Below are 15831 nucleotides of genomic sequence, written 5' to 3' on the forward strand. Positions count from 1 at the left end.
CTCCTATCTCTTATTCTTTTTGACTACGAAGAGTAAACTGTAATTAACTGTAATTATGACACCAATATTGCGCGCATCATTGTAAACACGTTTTTATTAGCCAACTGGCAAATCGTGTACTATCCAGTACGCGCTAACTGAGCACCCATGCAAGCTATATTTCGCATATTCGCTACATTTTAGCACTCAGTTAGACTTCTTCTTTTTTTCGCCCACTTTGACGCTTACTTTGTATCAAACGCTGTTTGACACTCACTTTGTCAGTTTCCAACGCTCAGTTTGACGCTCAGTTCGACGCTCACTTTGCCATTTCCAACGCTCAGTTTGACGCTCACTTTGTCTTTTGCCACGCTCAGTTCGACGCTCACTTTGTCGAATTTGGGACCCTTACATACCTGAGTCTATACTCATGTCGTCTGTTCCCCCTCCAAAACAAAAAATGCAAAAAAAAACCATCATTCTCTCACAAGTTTTTTCATACGCACAGTTTGATAGAATGCATCGAGGAGATGAGGCAACCCCATAGTTGAAAAGGCCAGTGGTGAAGTGTCCTCACTGAACACTTTGTTTTTTTCGAAATGTTAGTCCAGATTTAGCATAAGCAAGTCTCTGATAAACACAGGTCTGTGTTTACATAGTTCTCTTTGAAACCCTTGCCTCTTCCCCAGCGGTGTTCATAAATTAGAACTTTTTATAAGACTTCATAAATCACTTCCACTACTTCCATAAATAGCATGAGTATGTCTTTTTTCTGAGGGGCTGAGATACGAGCTTCTTGGCAGCCTGCAGAAGTACCTGAAAAAACACAAACACTGCTCTTGCAAAGAAATTTCAGATCAGAGCTTTGAACAATATCTGCAATGCTGAGATAATGCTTTTGTGTGCCATTAAAACTTAAACAAGAGAACTGACTAGCTTGATTATGAACTATGGCATGCCTAATGCTAATGATGGATTTTGCGTTTTTTTCTTACTATATGTGAGTATCTAGCATGCAAACAAGTCAACATCACTCTCCTGTGGGTTATAAGAACTCATCATCTCCTTTCGAAAGCATACTATGACAGAACCCAATGGCGAGTGAGTGAAAACACGCCGTACTCGGGTAATTTGTACGAGGGTTTGACTTTGTGGTGTATTCTTTACACTCATTTGGGGACTGATGCAAAATACACTAAAACCCTCATTCAAATGCCCTGAGTATGCTGTGCTTGCACTCTCTCTCTCATGAGATTCTGTTATTATTGTGTGTGTTATGAAAGAAAACACAAAGTATTACGTCTAGTACTGTACGACACATTTTGATGTCTGAAGTTTGGCAGGATGATATACACCAAGCTCCTACTATTGTAAGCAGGTTTGATGTACGATGATGTCATCAGATAGGTTAAACCAAGAATTTGAATTGACCATGGTACAAAACTACATGCACATATGCACATCGAAATGATATATGTGTATATTTCCATACGCGTCGGTACACATGGGTTTGTTTGTACCGGAATCATTTGATCTCTTGGGCGTACTGAATCGGTTGAACACCCTGTCCTTTTTATTCCAGAGTAGAACCACTCTCATTGGCTATTTATGCCACACCCCCAGTTCCGATTGGGTAAAGTGTTGTTTACATGCTTACAAATGAAAGTATAGTGAATTTGCAGAATAGATCTTGCTAAAGCCTTCACAATGCAATCACTATGGGAAAAGAACAGCATAAAACAACATATGTTTTCATTACTGATATTAAATTTACAGGGTCATTAAAATGCTAAATTCTTTACAAACAGGAAGAAATACACACGATAAGGAAACATAGCTGAATTTTGATTTCACAAATGAGCTGGACAGATGTTGGAGGAACGAAAGGAGAGAAATATGGGAAAATAGTGGGTCCTAAACGTATCAAACTTTCTGAAATGCGATCTACTTCTCTCTCTTTGATATAAATATACCGGTACGATAAGTTTTGTTGTTTCAATGATCTTTGAAATCTGCAATGCCAAAAAGTTGTTTCTCATGCAAAGTAGTACAGCTTGCAGTTGACCATTTGTGGTTTGTTTATAAAGAACTAGTTGTTTACAAACAAAAGTAGTTGAGGTTGCAAGTGCTTATCAACATAGAGTTATGGCGTAGTGTTTTCGGTGTTTGCACCGCCGTGCCAATACCCATAACATGTTCACACTCCAGTTGCGCATAAACTGTGGTAAATATGTAGTAATCAATATACTTATTCTATTTTCCTGTTTATTTAAGTATTACCGCTTTAGACACAATATCTGAAATATACTTGAAAGATACTTTTCTGAAAATAAATGAATAATCATGAATAACTTGTTGTGAAGCCATAATTAGCCTGACATTATTGACCAAAATCTGTGACACAAGCACACATCTTGGTAAATGAGATTATGCTTCTGGGATGAAAAGAAAAAAATGTTCATCATACAGACTCCTTGTCATATAAACATAAGGATAGACAGACATATACACACACAGACATACAACACATGATGAATGCATTGACACCTCAGGCACTTTTCTAAAAGCACCTAGGTGGCAAATATTATCCAAATCAGTCTGATGTATTTAGTACCAATGGCGAATCCTGATCCCATTACAGAACCTCTAAAATACCTTAAGTAATTTTAGAGAATAATGAATTTAGATTTTCAGGATTTACAAGAACATTATTTGGAGCAGGGCTCGAAATTAACTTTTTCTCCTGGTAGTCCCATTGGGCTACCATTTTCTGAAGTTGGTAGCCCAGTGACAAGGTCTGGTAGGCCATACATGAATGAAAATTTTTTTCGTCGGAAATAATTCATAATACTCATGTTGACACATATCAGATGAAGTCGGCCAAGTCGAGTGTTGGGTTTAGTACTAGGGACGCTATTTATAATTTTGTGTTTAATTGTGATTGATACAGTGTGATTAAATAACTACGAAAATGAATTTTCATTGGCCATCATTTCCCGAGCCTGTCATCCAAGTACATCAGTTCAGATAATGATATTTCATTTAAAGTTTGTCGCAGCAAATTCGACTGCACTGTCGCCTTTCAATTTGCATGACAAAGTCATAGTCTAGCCTTTCTGTGTCCAGCTGGGTTGACTGTATCAGCGTCGGTCATCTCACAGCGATCAACATCATGTCAAACTAAGTAAATTCATGTCCCAGGCTTTGGTAGTCCGTGTGGGCTACCATTTCATGGGTTTTGGTAGCCCCAGGGAAAAGTTCGTAGTCTGTGGACGCGGGACGACTGCTAATTTCGAGCCCTGTGGAGCAACGTGTTCCTTTTGCCTTGATACATGTACACCTGTACTGGGGATATAACTGCTTTACTCAAAACAAATTTTCGCAAGCCAGAGCTTTATTTCTGCTCCACGGTGCTACACAAAAATCCTGGTTGACTAATGCCTGGAGCTGCTGCTACACAGAGGCTGGTGGTTTTACGATGATGAAAGGACCTGACTGGGAAATTAAGCTGGCTGGATGAGTGAGATAATGCCCACTTTGTTGGACATGGGTTTTACTATGGTCTGGGTGATACTATCACCGGACAAATCTTGTTTACACACACACACCTCTACATCAGGTGATGTAGTGACCTAATAATGTCAGCTCCTGTTTCTCAATGAAGGCATAGTATCTGTGACTATTAAAGTTGAGCCAAACTACAATTCTCTAGACGTTTAAGTCAGAGTATTTATTGTGTGTACATGTTGATGACACCAGCTCTACGTCTGTTCATTTTCTACTTTCATTTCAACCTTTGTAAAACATGCAGACATCAAATCATTTGACATAAATTGGGATGTTTTATTTTACATTTCAATATTTTGTTGTTTTCGTGAATTCCAGAGATAACCTGTTTGGTATGACAATACTTCCCTTTTCCCTTGAAAGTTATATAATATAACCATAGATACATTTGGTATTTCCTTATTTTCTACAGGTTCATATTTCAATATAATTTGGTCAAATTGTTTTGAACAAGCTATACACAGCATTTTCCCGCGTACATATTTGGACTTGTTCTGTACAGAACATATTTGACTGACTTTATCATTTATAAGAAAATGCACTAATAAAATAATTTTCAGTGACTTGGCTAGCCTAACACACTGATGAACATAGTGAATTTTACCAGCTTGACCTGATGACTAGTTTAGTAAGCAATCTTGATGACACCTTGTTTTGTTCGGTACTGATTTTCAAGTTCTTGACATTAAATAGATTGACAGAAATGAGAATTTTACGCGAATATAAAAAGCATATTGAGACAAACAAGCTTGAGGAAGTAAATGTACACAGAATGGCAAATACAAAGAAATATGACTGAATTAATACCAGGGAAGCCTTTTCCAGGCCAGAATCACACACACACCTGTCAACAAAAGTAATCCAGTTGTAGCTTGTAATCATTATGCAAACATACAAATAGAAACTTAAAGGGCAAATGCCAAATTTTGACAAATTTTGGACGAAAATATTTGTTTAATAGGAAAAGTCACTGGCACTGCTGTTTGCTGAGAGATTGAAACTGAATTGAATAGTATGAACGCTACTACGATTCCCGATGGATGGCATTCAACTCAATGACAGTGATGTCATCTTGTGATGAGGGATATTAATCTGATCATTCAAATTAACACCTAGCATTCAAAATCAATGAACTGATTTCTTCAAGCACTCAACATTCAATCATTCAGAAAACCATCAAACCTTCACCATCTTCTGGTGAACATGACCTCTACAATAAATGGAATCCCTAAAAATCTCAAATGGTTAGCAATTTCATCTCAATTTATCTGAGCCTTCAAAAAAAAATTATAAATTGGTTCTCTGATGAGATTAATATGAAAACATATTTTCCGAAACAAGTCTAATTTATTTTGAGATTGCCAAAATATGTCGAAGCAATCACTATGGCTGTAAACTTAGATTATACCTCACAATGTTGTATTATGTCAAAACATATCCACTGCTGCCTATACTACAATAATAACGTAGAAGTATCTAAGATCCCTAGCAAAACTATCACCACAGAAATTTACCCAAATATCAAAATATATGCACAATATTGGTGAGAAGATGGTAGATGAGAGAGATCTACAAACCAAGCAGATGTGGAACTACTACAAATAAGGAAATATGCCGCAAGAAATATAAACATATGATTGTACAGAAAAGTATGTCTGCAAAGTAAACATAAATGAATACTGATGACAAATGAAAATAACTTGTGTGTAGGATAAACTTGGATGGTGTTGCTTTCCTAATGAAGGTACAATACTTCTTCTGCAATAAATCCAATAAAATAACAGGTGTAAATGTTCAGGAAAGGTGAACTTCTCCACAGGACATCAGACTCAATTGAAAACTTCCTCCAACTCAGTACAGAATCAACACAATGGAACCTACACTGACTGGCGCAGTTCTGAATGTAAGCAGCTAGAACTGTTACTATTGGAGAATCCGGCCAAAGAATGGAATCTCATTTCAACATGTATCTGCATAACTCAAAGGAATTCATTCTGAAATCGCTGTCAACAATTTTTCGGAAGTACAGTTGAGTTATCATGATCACATAGGGAAATAGAGCTAGAGGGGTTTATTGACAACACAAATTATCAAGCGATCTGTTTACTGTTTGGTGGAATATTTTTGCAAATGAATCATTGTCTGCCAAGCATTGCTGTCCGATTTGAATCAAGTGATATAATTATGGTATTTGTGTGCAGAACCAAAGCTTTCATAATGTCATTTGTTCACACAAAAGCACACAGGTAATATGTAGAAGTGGATTTGGTCTCATCACCATGGACATACCAGTAACATTTCTCAGTGTGCATTTTCATTTATTCCCGGCAACTGAAACGTGGGGCTACAAATTTGATTGGTGGAGACTATGCAGCGTAAAGGTCAAACAGTTGCAGATCAAAAGAGCCAAAAAGTGGTGGCTATGAAACAGCTTGAATCACCCACATGTGAACCTTGTCATCTGAGTCTCCCTACACATATGGTTCCATCTGATCTTAAGGCAAACAACAGGCATATTCCATAGTGTGATTGTGAAAGAGTTATAGAATATGAATGAATTCAAATATAGTTGGTTTTAAACACTAAATCCTTCAGTAAAAGAAAATCCATATGTTTGACACTTTCCATCAAATCATGATGATGGAGGCAAAATTTTATTACATGGGCATTTGATGTATAGCAAGCCAGCCAGATAAATAAATGAATGTGTAATAGTAAGAACAATTAATATCTGGGCTTTGTGAATAATATAGTTTGGCTTTCTTTCAAACTTTTTTTAATGTGGATGATATTTTACGTCACATTGTTGTAAAAAGAATAGCTGCAATAAACAATTCAATGCAGTTTGCATTCTTTGCATTTTCCGAAGATCAAAAATTCCATCAAAACCACAAACATTCAACCAAAACACATATTTCCAAAATCAGAAATTCAAATCAACATACACTGGCTAGTGTTATTTTAAGATACACTAGGCCAAAAAGATACGAACCATATTTATGTTTGAACAAAAAAAGCCGGACAAAAGATGGACAAACAGCTGCGGGCTACGAATAAGTCTCTGTTACATGTTAAGTGTAATTACTTAATATTCATGTCCTGACAAAAGCTTTCTAAATATTGCACACCCAAACAGACTCGCTAATCAATAGATGAGCTTTGTGACACTGGAGGTTATCATCCCCAGGATACGAATCACGTCCGGTAAAATACTATTACACGGTAGCAGGAAACGATACAGCTTTATTCATGATGCAATCCATTGGATGAAAATAAAAAGAGAGTTTCTAGAACAAGTTGGTTGTTATTACACACTATTGATCTATAGAAATTAATGTCACAAGGCTGGCCACCTAATGCACTAATATTCACTGAGCTAGGGGGTGTTCATTCATTGGCAATTATGGACTGTGGTTATGATAATCAATTTATTACTTGCTCCCCTAAGCCACTATAACAGGACCTGTACTAATGATGTGTGTATGGATGTGCTTGTGGATTATCATTCATTAACAAAATACGGATGGTTGCATCATTATGATTTACTTAAAATTTTTAATGTATGTTTTATCAGTGTTCTCACCAGAAAAAAAATTTTGTGGGACATTTTGTCCCGCTGACCAAAAAAAAGCGGGACAACGGATGATTTTTGTGAGACAATATATAATATGTTAAAAAGTCAAACTGCGAATATGAACCTTATTCTATGCATGGAAAAAATAAAGGACTCAACAACTCATTCAACTTAACTTTTTTGTAAACATTCGGTGAACATATCAACTGATATTGAATATCAGTGCCTTTTAATGAAAAGTCTATGGGACTTTCGTTCTTTCCAGTGTGAAAGTCCATTTCGGGGCCCTCTACAATAACAGTAGTTGCTAGAGTGTCCAGCCGTTCAGCTCCCAGTTGATTCCTGTCATTAGTTACGTTTTTTTTCGCACACTAAATCCCCTTTCACAACAGGCCAAGTCAGCATTTATTTAGATCAGGAAACATATCCCTATGATGTTTGTAAACAATCATCAACTTTTGACGTGAAATTTTGGTCGCCAGCCAAGGCTACAAATTTAGTCAATTGATTGAAGCATGGAAAAAAGACGTCCATGTTCTCACGTATAAGTTCACCTGGAATAATATACTTATCACATGCGCAAGCCAAGAATTGATAATTTTTTGCATAATAAGAGAACTTTCCTCCAACTATTCCACATTTAAACCTCGGAACTACTTTTGAATAATTATCAATCGGCACTGGGCCAGTTGTCGATCATTTCCAGTCGTGGGTACTAGGTCTTGGGCGAGGAACGGAGCAAATGCCTGATAACATCACACAACACGTATCTCCCGCGAAGTTTATACATGATTCCAAACATAGCAAAGACCTAAAAATTATCTCAGACAAAGTTGCGTTATTTTTCGAGAACAAAAATTCACTGATCTCAACGGCACGAACACTTTAACGTCGTTCCCGTCAAGACCCTGGTTGCCATGCGGAACTCACAGTATAATGCTACCAGCTTCGAGTTCGTTGTTTTCGAAAAATCCTTAGGGATATACAAGCTTTACATTCTTGTGTTTTCGTAGTTCGGATTATTGTTGTCGTAGCCTATGAAATATTTATCGTGCCCATGACGCCTCCAGCTTCCGCGAATTCCGTGGACATGTACCGGTATGCATGCAAGGCGAACACGTCCAGTGCGTCAGACTACCACAGTCTCGTGTGGTTCAATACACGACGGCCGCTGTGTGGTATACGTAATGCATCCACACATCGGCCATCATGTATCGAATCGTAATCACAAGTGACTGTGGCTTAAGTACGCCCTCTGACGGGTATTGCCTCCAGATTGCCTCGGTTTCAACCAGGAAGTGTAATTACTCGCGTCAATCATTTACGTCCATGGTGAAAAGTATTGGCTGTATGATACGGCCGGCCGGCCGTACGCTGGCACCACGAAAGTTTATAATTTCAAAGGCGCGCCACTATTGGTGCGCACGCCCAACAGAAAAATACGCGAGAATGTCGCGGAATCGCGGCCTGGTGAGAACGCTGTGTATGTTTTATCGGTTTTTAAATATTACATCAGTCCCTTAACGTCATTTATATGCCAATGGGAATTTCCACAATACTTCCTTTCTTCAAGCACAGAATCTACTGCCAAAGAGAAAATCTGGAAAAAATCCCTTTGGAAAGTTACAAAAACTTCCTGGGATATTCTCTAAGCTCCCTTTAAACTTCTAAGCTATGTATTCAACCCCCTAACAAAGCTCCCCTCCCCATATGTGCCACACCTCAGTGCTTTCCTTAAGAAATCTTTCTTGAAATGTTCCCTGTCCTGAATCAGGGCTTCACATTGTCACTTTACAACTCTCCTCAAACTGTAGTTGGTTTCATAACCATGCTCCCTATCCATCCCGGAACATCTTCACTGCACCTCCTGCAAACTCCACCTCCTCTCATGACCATGTGGTCTTCAACATTCCTCTCCCTCACCCCTTTAGTAGTACCCTCCTCTCAAAAAAACCAACCCCCATGAGTCATAACTACCCCTTCCTTTACCCCTCCTTAGGAAGAACCACATTTCACTTGTAACCTTCCCTCCCTTTTAACTGATGCCCCGCCTCTGGTCTTCAAAAACCTGTCTTTCCATACTGTTATCTCTTGAAAGAAATGTTTGTGTAGCTCACTATAATGAAGACAGAGATGCACAGAACTGACCAAAGTAATTTATGCCTTTAGAACTTGTATTCATGGAGACTACATGAACACAGCAGTCAAAGAAAATGTAGCAGTGCATGGCTTATTTCTTCAAACTACTGGGTAGGGAACTGTTTTAAAGCAAACCTACTGGCCTAAACAGCCACATACATCACAACCATCTCAATTTTCGTGCACCATCACGGATGAAATACAGCTCTTCCTCCATAAGAAAGGTGAAGAAAAATCACGTCTTGCGGCAGACAGTGTGTATACTCATCTGCTCAAAACATAGCACTCATAGTCCTATAACCTTCACCTTAATGATTAACACTGGTACCCCCAGACAGACTTAAATTTTTTTTGTTTATCTTTCTACACCTTTGAGTCATGACATGTCATTTGCTTCTGTAATGAGAAGTCCGATCTAAATATCTCTAAATCTCATTTACTTCTGGAAATACATGAAAAGAATGCTAACAAAATAAATTCTCCCTTAAATAAACGACAATGTGGCTAAAATAGCTCTCTAAATATAGAAAATTCAAAAGGCAGGTTGTTGAAGCTAGGGAACCTTGCACTAATTTTGCACAGTTCCATTGCTGTTACCTTTCACACAGATACGATATTCCTTACAATGGCCTGTACTATAGAATAACCCAATTTCCCACATCAATTGCAATCTCTTTTTCCAATTTTGCAATAATGGTCATATTTTCTGAACATTTCATGGGGAGATAATTTCCCTGTCTTTATCTGTGTGTTTTGAAGATATTTTCAGTGTCTTTATCATCCAAAAAACACGTGACTTGAGGATGTATGTACTCTGTCAAAAGTGCAATGAGTTTGTCTTCCACATACATGTAGATACACATCTTGCCACTGATCTGTTCATGGTATATTATTATACAACATCATCACTTTGAAATGTCATGGATCTGGTTGATACCATCATAGAATTCACCCTTTCACTACCCTGGTTTGAAGCAATCATATTTGAAAGGTGGACCTCCAGAGAGGGAAATGCGGGTGGACGGGTCAAAATTAGTGTCCGTACTGCAGAATGAGTGGGCGGCCATCATCTAAGACAATAGAACAGATAGATGCTATTTCAACATTGATACAAAGAGAATTCCACAACTTCTTGACTCTTTAAGGATTCTTTGTAATCAATATTTCCGTTGATTTCTGTGGTTGAAACACACTGACAATAACTATTAAGCTAGACAACCAGTATGCTAGACCACCAAATACTGGTATTAACTACCGGTACATGAAGAATAAAAATATGTACTTTTTGTTACATTCCTACAACTTCTTCCAAGCAAAACATACATAATGTTATTGCTTTCTTTGCAATTACAATTTATAATAACAACTATCATTGTTATCAAAAAAATCTGTCCAAAATGTTCTTTTCCCAGATTATCATGGAAATGAAAAGGACTCAAGCTATACAGCGACAGTAAATTTTCCGATGATAGTTGTATGCTATGCCAGTGTGACAAACACAGGTCATATTAACTGTTGCTGTTCAAACAAAAGCTAATAAGTTTCATACCTGAGATCATTTAAAAGTATGACGTCAGAGGCACGTGCACACATACACAAACACACACACACGCAAACACACTGAATAGCCATATCCAAATGGTTCGTGTGAGAAAAAAATCTCTGTTTGGAAAATATGGACCTAAAAAATGCAAAGAGTGGGAGGGCATGCCTTTGACGGAATTGCCTCGGCCCACACCATGCAAATAGCCTTGTTGATTTCTGGCCAGTCAGTGCATTCACGATAACAAAACTATTCGCTATGCAAATATTGGAAAGCTTGGAACTTGATCAACAAGATCTGGCCACTGACTGAAAAACACCGCATTGGCTGGTAGTGTGAGGCAATTTCCTATAAATAGAAGTGGGATTAACGAACACACAAGTTCATTATTTGGCTTAATTACAGGAAAACAGTACGAGAACAAAAACAATACCAATAGCAGCATAACAATAGAGTCTAAACATCTAGCCATTCTCCAGAAAGCGTGACACTGGTAAATCCAGAAATTCATTGTAAATACATGTGTACAGTCTGTATCAAGTGCCCTTACTGTTACAACCTTGATATAAAACATTTGGTATGGTAGATCTGTGGGTGAATTCACTTCTCAAATCCAGTCAGGACTTGTCTTTCTACATCTGTTACCAAAGAGGATGAGTACTATTAAAACACTATCTTTCAACTCGTTTTTCATGCTCCTCAAATATTGTGATGATAAAAATGTAGCAAAATTAATCATAGTACTCTATTACTGTGTGTGATCATATTATTCAAAACTTGGAAAACCCCTGAAATTAATGTGAACTTTTTTAATGTGTATATATCCACTTTGTCAAGCATACACACCACACAACCAGTGCTAAAAGGAAAACTATTTCTCATATCCTACAAGTTTCATTTCCCCGTAATGTCCAGCTTTCTGATTGTCATAAGGCCAACACATTCAACAAGTGTGATCGTTGCAACCACCAATTTTACTCAAACTATGTAGGAACACCTCCAAGATTGTGAAAATCATGTATTTTGAGGGTTTTTAACATATTAAGGAATTTTGGCAAAGGAATCACTTCTGTGCCAACAGACTTGAATGAAGCTAAATGAGTCTGTCACTTTGTATCAGTATTACAGGTGAAATTTAAAAAAACATTCTAGTTATTACCCAATAAAAGGAAAGAGTGGCCCTCAAACACATATGGTGTTTACGACTGTCAATAATAAAAGGTGGTGTGATACAGAGTCTGCATAGATGTCGTAAAAGCATTACTATTTCAGATCTTAAATATTGGCTTGTCATTTGGCTGTGTCATGGATTTATGTCCACGTCTACAATGTAGTTTGTTAGATGGTTCTCAAGGGACATTCATGGATCTGGACGATGGCAATTTTCATTTGGAACATAAAACGTGGAGTGGACACTACAACACCTGGCTATTTAACTGGAATATCAGGAACTTCACATGTTATAAGACTGAAAACAGTCAAACCAATCTAACCTTCCTATGATACTACCTATCATCATCATCCTGCACCTCCATTGCAGTACTTCATCAAACTCATGAACTTGAACATGGATTTAACACTGTAAAAAGTGTTTTGACCTTTATCTAGCGCTTCAATTTTTATTTAAAAACAGTACTTAATTTGCAAATTTGGGCCTAGCATACAATAGTTACTTATTATTGGACTCTGTGAATATGTCATGAAATCCAGAAAAACATGTCAGATGATTTCAGATAATAACCATTGTTTTTCACCAAACTGACAAGTAAAAATACAGACTGACGACTACAGTCAGTATGCTTTACTGAATATGGTATCTCATTTTACTGTACTGGCCAAAATGGTAAAAGTTTTGCAAGTAGTTTCAACATTTTCTTGAATTTTTAAAAATTGCTGCAAAGAAATTCAATACCAATCACAATTGTACCTTTAAAGGCTCATTGAAGAAACTCTGATGTCCTGACCATTTTCATATATTCTTAGGATAAATGTCAAAATATTTTTCAGTACCACAGAAAAATTAACTGACTAGTTATGATGTGCAATGGTTGGCTATCACTACGAGATTTATCCTGAAAATTTGGCTGTGAAACATCCTGAAAATGCCATAGAGCTTTGTATTTCAGAAGTGTAAAGTAAGCCGGTGTGAAAGATTCTGTAATCTGAGTCATGACCTGAAAGCACAATATTTTGCTAACAGGTAAGAAATGGTGATGGTATTGACAAATAATCACTAATAATAATCAGTTCCTTAGATACCATCCTAATATTTCTTTGGCTTTCACATCAACTCAGTGTTTCTTATCTGAAGACAGTGGATTTCCAGCAACCAATATGAAAAAGGGTAGAGTGAACGCAACACTTTGATACGCTCACAGTCTGAATCAACTTACCTGTATAGGTTATTGTTGTTGAAGTCTGCAAAATTAAAGTTGTTGTAAATGAGGTTGTGTTCGCTTCAGATTGAGGTAAAACTGTGAAAAATAAAAACGTACAAAAAATAATGAGCTGAAATATTAATGCGTAAACATCTGATGAAGTAAAATTATAAATAACAGGGAAATAAATTCTGGAGACAGTCTGTCAATATAAATGAAATAAATTGTACAGCATGGGCCATAATGTTCTATTTTCACACCTTCAGTTTTATTGACAGCAAACCCTTGGAGGAGGAGGGGGGTCCAAAAATAACCAAAACATTTTAAGACTCAAGAATTTGAGAAAAACAAAAATCCTCCGTTGCTCTTCCATTTTGTTATTTATAGATGTTTAGTAGTGGCAGGGTGACACTCAAAGGGTAATCCATTTCAATGATGGATGTTTTTGTTTTCAAACTTTGGAACACCTGAATTTCTATGCAAATATGGCCCTCGTCTTTGAATGACCTACACAACCATCGACCCGCGGCCATGCCATCGCCGCGTTCATGCGATCCGGTTATGTAGCGGTCAGTCGGCAGCCGCGCAAGGCAGACTAACACAGTCTACATGAAAAAAAAACCGTTTCCCTGTCAGTTATATCAATGTCTGAATGAAAGTTGACCTTGAGCGAAACAGGCCGTCTACACCAGCACGATTGCGAAGTCATGCTCGAACCGCTATCCAAATCTTGATAAACGAAAAATTGCCCCCCTCGCATCGAAAAAATGTGGCCAGGCAATCGTTTCGAGAAACTGAATCTGGGTGTTCCTTTGAGCAGGTCAACATTTTTCTTTCTATGGCTGATGTTTTCCAGTCGCTTCGCTCTGATCGTTTGTAGACAGCGAGTGCTAGTGCAACATGTGAGAGCTTTGTTGTTGTTCCACTTGAGTGGCTTCGCCATTTTGCATACGAGACCACCGGATGGGCTGAAACTTCACTTCCCCGCCCGAACACCTCGTGCCCCGCCAAAGATACTTTAATGGGGTCTACGTAGTCCCATCATCCCATCAATTTCTAGAATTTTGATAATAAAATGACTTACCGGCTGAAACAGCTTTTCCCGCGATTTCAGTTTTGGTAAACAACTTTACGAGATTGGCAAATTGCCAGGGACAAATTATGTCGTGAATGAAATGCAAAAACACCTTGACAAAACCTCACTTACCTTCGTTGCCACTGCAGCAAACTTGGGCTAGACTTATCAAAAATACTGCTAATACCCTCCACTCATATGACATTCTGATTCTGAGCGTAAATTCGGCATCAAAACGGTGTAAAATCCCGGCAAAACGTGGTTAACTAATTCGCCTAGGTAGGTCACTCGCCACACTACGTAAACACTAACCGTCCCATCCACCGTCGGCACACACAGCTCAAATTGACCCCAATTTCTGCCGACACAGACGCCATGGTACACCAAAATCCCTACAACCGAGTCATTTTATACTCCAACGTCTCAGGTACACTAAATTATGAAACTACCGGTGCGAATCGCCGAAAGATTTTGTCATAGAATTCCACAGGAAACCGTGCGCAGTGGACCCCCTTAGCGGCTCGTTAAAAGTGAAAACAATACAAGTGGTATGTAGCGTTGAATGGGTTGTTGTCGTAAATATACATGGCGGTAAAAATACTTTGAAAACACATCACCACTCATTTACATTGGCTACTCCCATTCCGCCTCTACGTAAACAACTCAAGAAAAACAGGTAAACAGGGAAGGAATAAGAAATTGCCACTGTCACCATTAGCTCTGCAGGTGTCAGAGGAGGATTAACGACAACGGGATTCGTCTGAACATGTTATTATTTCGATGAATAACCTCGAAAATGACCATGACGATGAATAATATATTTACCGGTTTAACTTCAGTGGTGATATATATATATATATATATATATATATATATATATATATATATATATATATATATATATATATATATATATATATATATATATATATATATATATATATATATACTCATATATATAATGTGTGACTACATGAGCGTGTGATAATATCCATAACCATCTTTTTGCATACATACATACATATATAGGGCCTATATCTATCTATCTATCTATCTATCTATCTATCTATCTATCTATCTATCTATACATACACACATATATGTATATATATAACTTGAAGTAGGCTACTTTGTGTTATTATTCATATAACGCTCTGCTTTAGTATCGAGCACTGTAATTTCCACGAGGGCATCTGTAGGCCTATACTTCGAATATATATATATATATATATATATATATATATATATATATATATATATATATATATATATATATATATATATCTGATGAATAAATTTACACACGTCTACTGATCTGGTTGGATATTTTCTGTTTATTCTGTACATCTCAAGTATACTATATATATATATATATATATATATATATATATATATATATATATATATATATATATATATATATAATATGTCCATTCTTCAAGTTTCCTTTGCATACGTAGGCTACATAAATATCTACAATTGAAATGCACTGTTATCAGGTCTAGATAATGGTGTGTTTGTTGGCATTTTGGATTTAGTCAGCTAACCAATCGATACGGAAATTTCTCGACGTTTT

General features: G+C 37.2%; 1 protein-coding gene across 1 annotated transcript in view; it reads right to left on the reverse strand.

Annotated features, from left to right (window-relative positions):
* The window catches only part of LOC139138978 (muscle, skeletal receptor tyrosine protein kinase-like), a 48505-nt gene extending 33695 nt beyond the window's left edge, over window positions 1–14810 (reverse strand). Inside the window, exons 1-2 of the mRNA XM_070707634.1 lie at window positions 14388–14810; window positions 13196–13276 (exon numbers count right to left, since the gene is read on the reverse strand). Coding sequence (XP_070563735.1) covers window positions 13196–13276; window positions 14388–14460 — 154 coding nt within the window. The 5' untranslated portion in view covers window positions 14461–14810. The remainder of the gene's footprint in view (window positions 1–13195; window positions 13277–14387) is intronic.
* Between the last annotated feature and the right edge of the window lie 1021 nt (window positions 14811–15831).

This window comes from Ptychodera flava, chromosome 8 (assembly GCF_041260155.1).
Source record: "Ptychodera flava strain L36383 chromosome 8, AS_Pfla_20210202, whole genome shotgun sequence".
In the NCBI taxonomy this organism is placed as follows: Eukaryota; Metazoa; Hemichordata; class Enteropneusta; family Ptychoderidae; genus Ptychodera; species Ptychodera flava.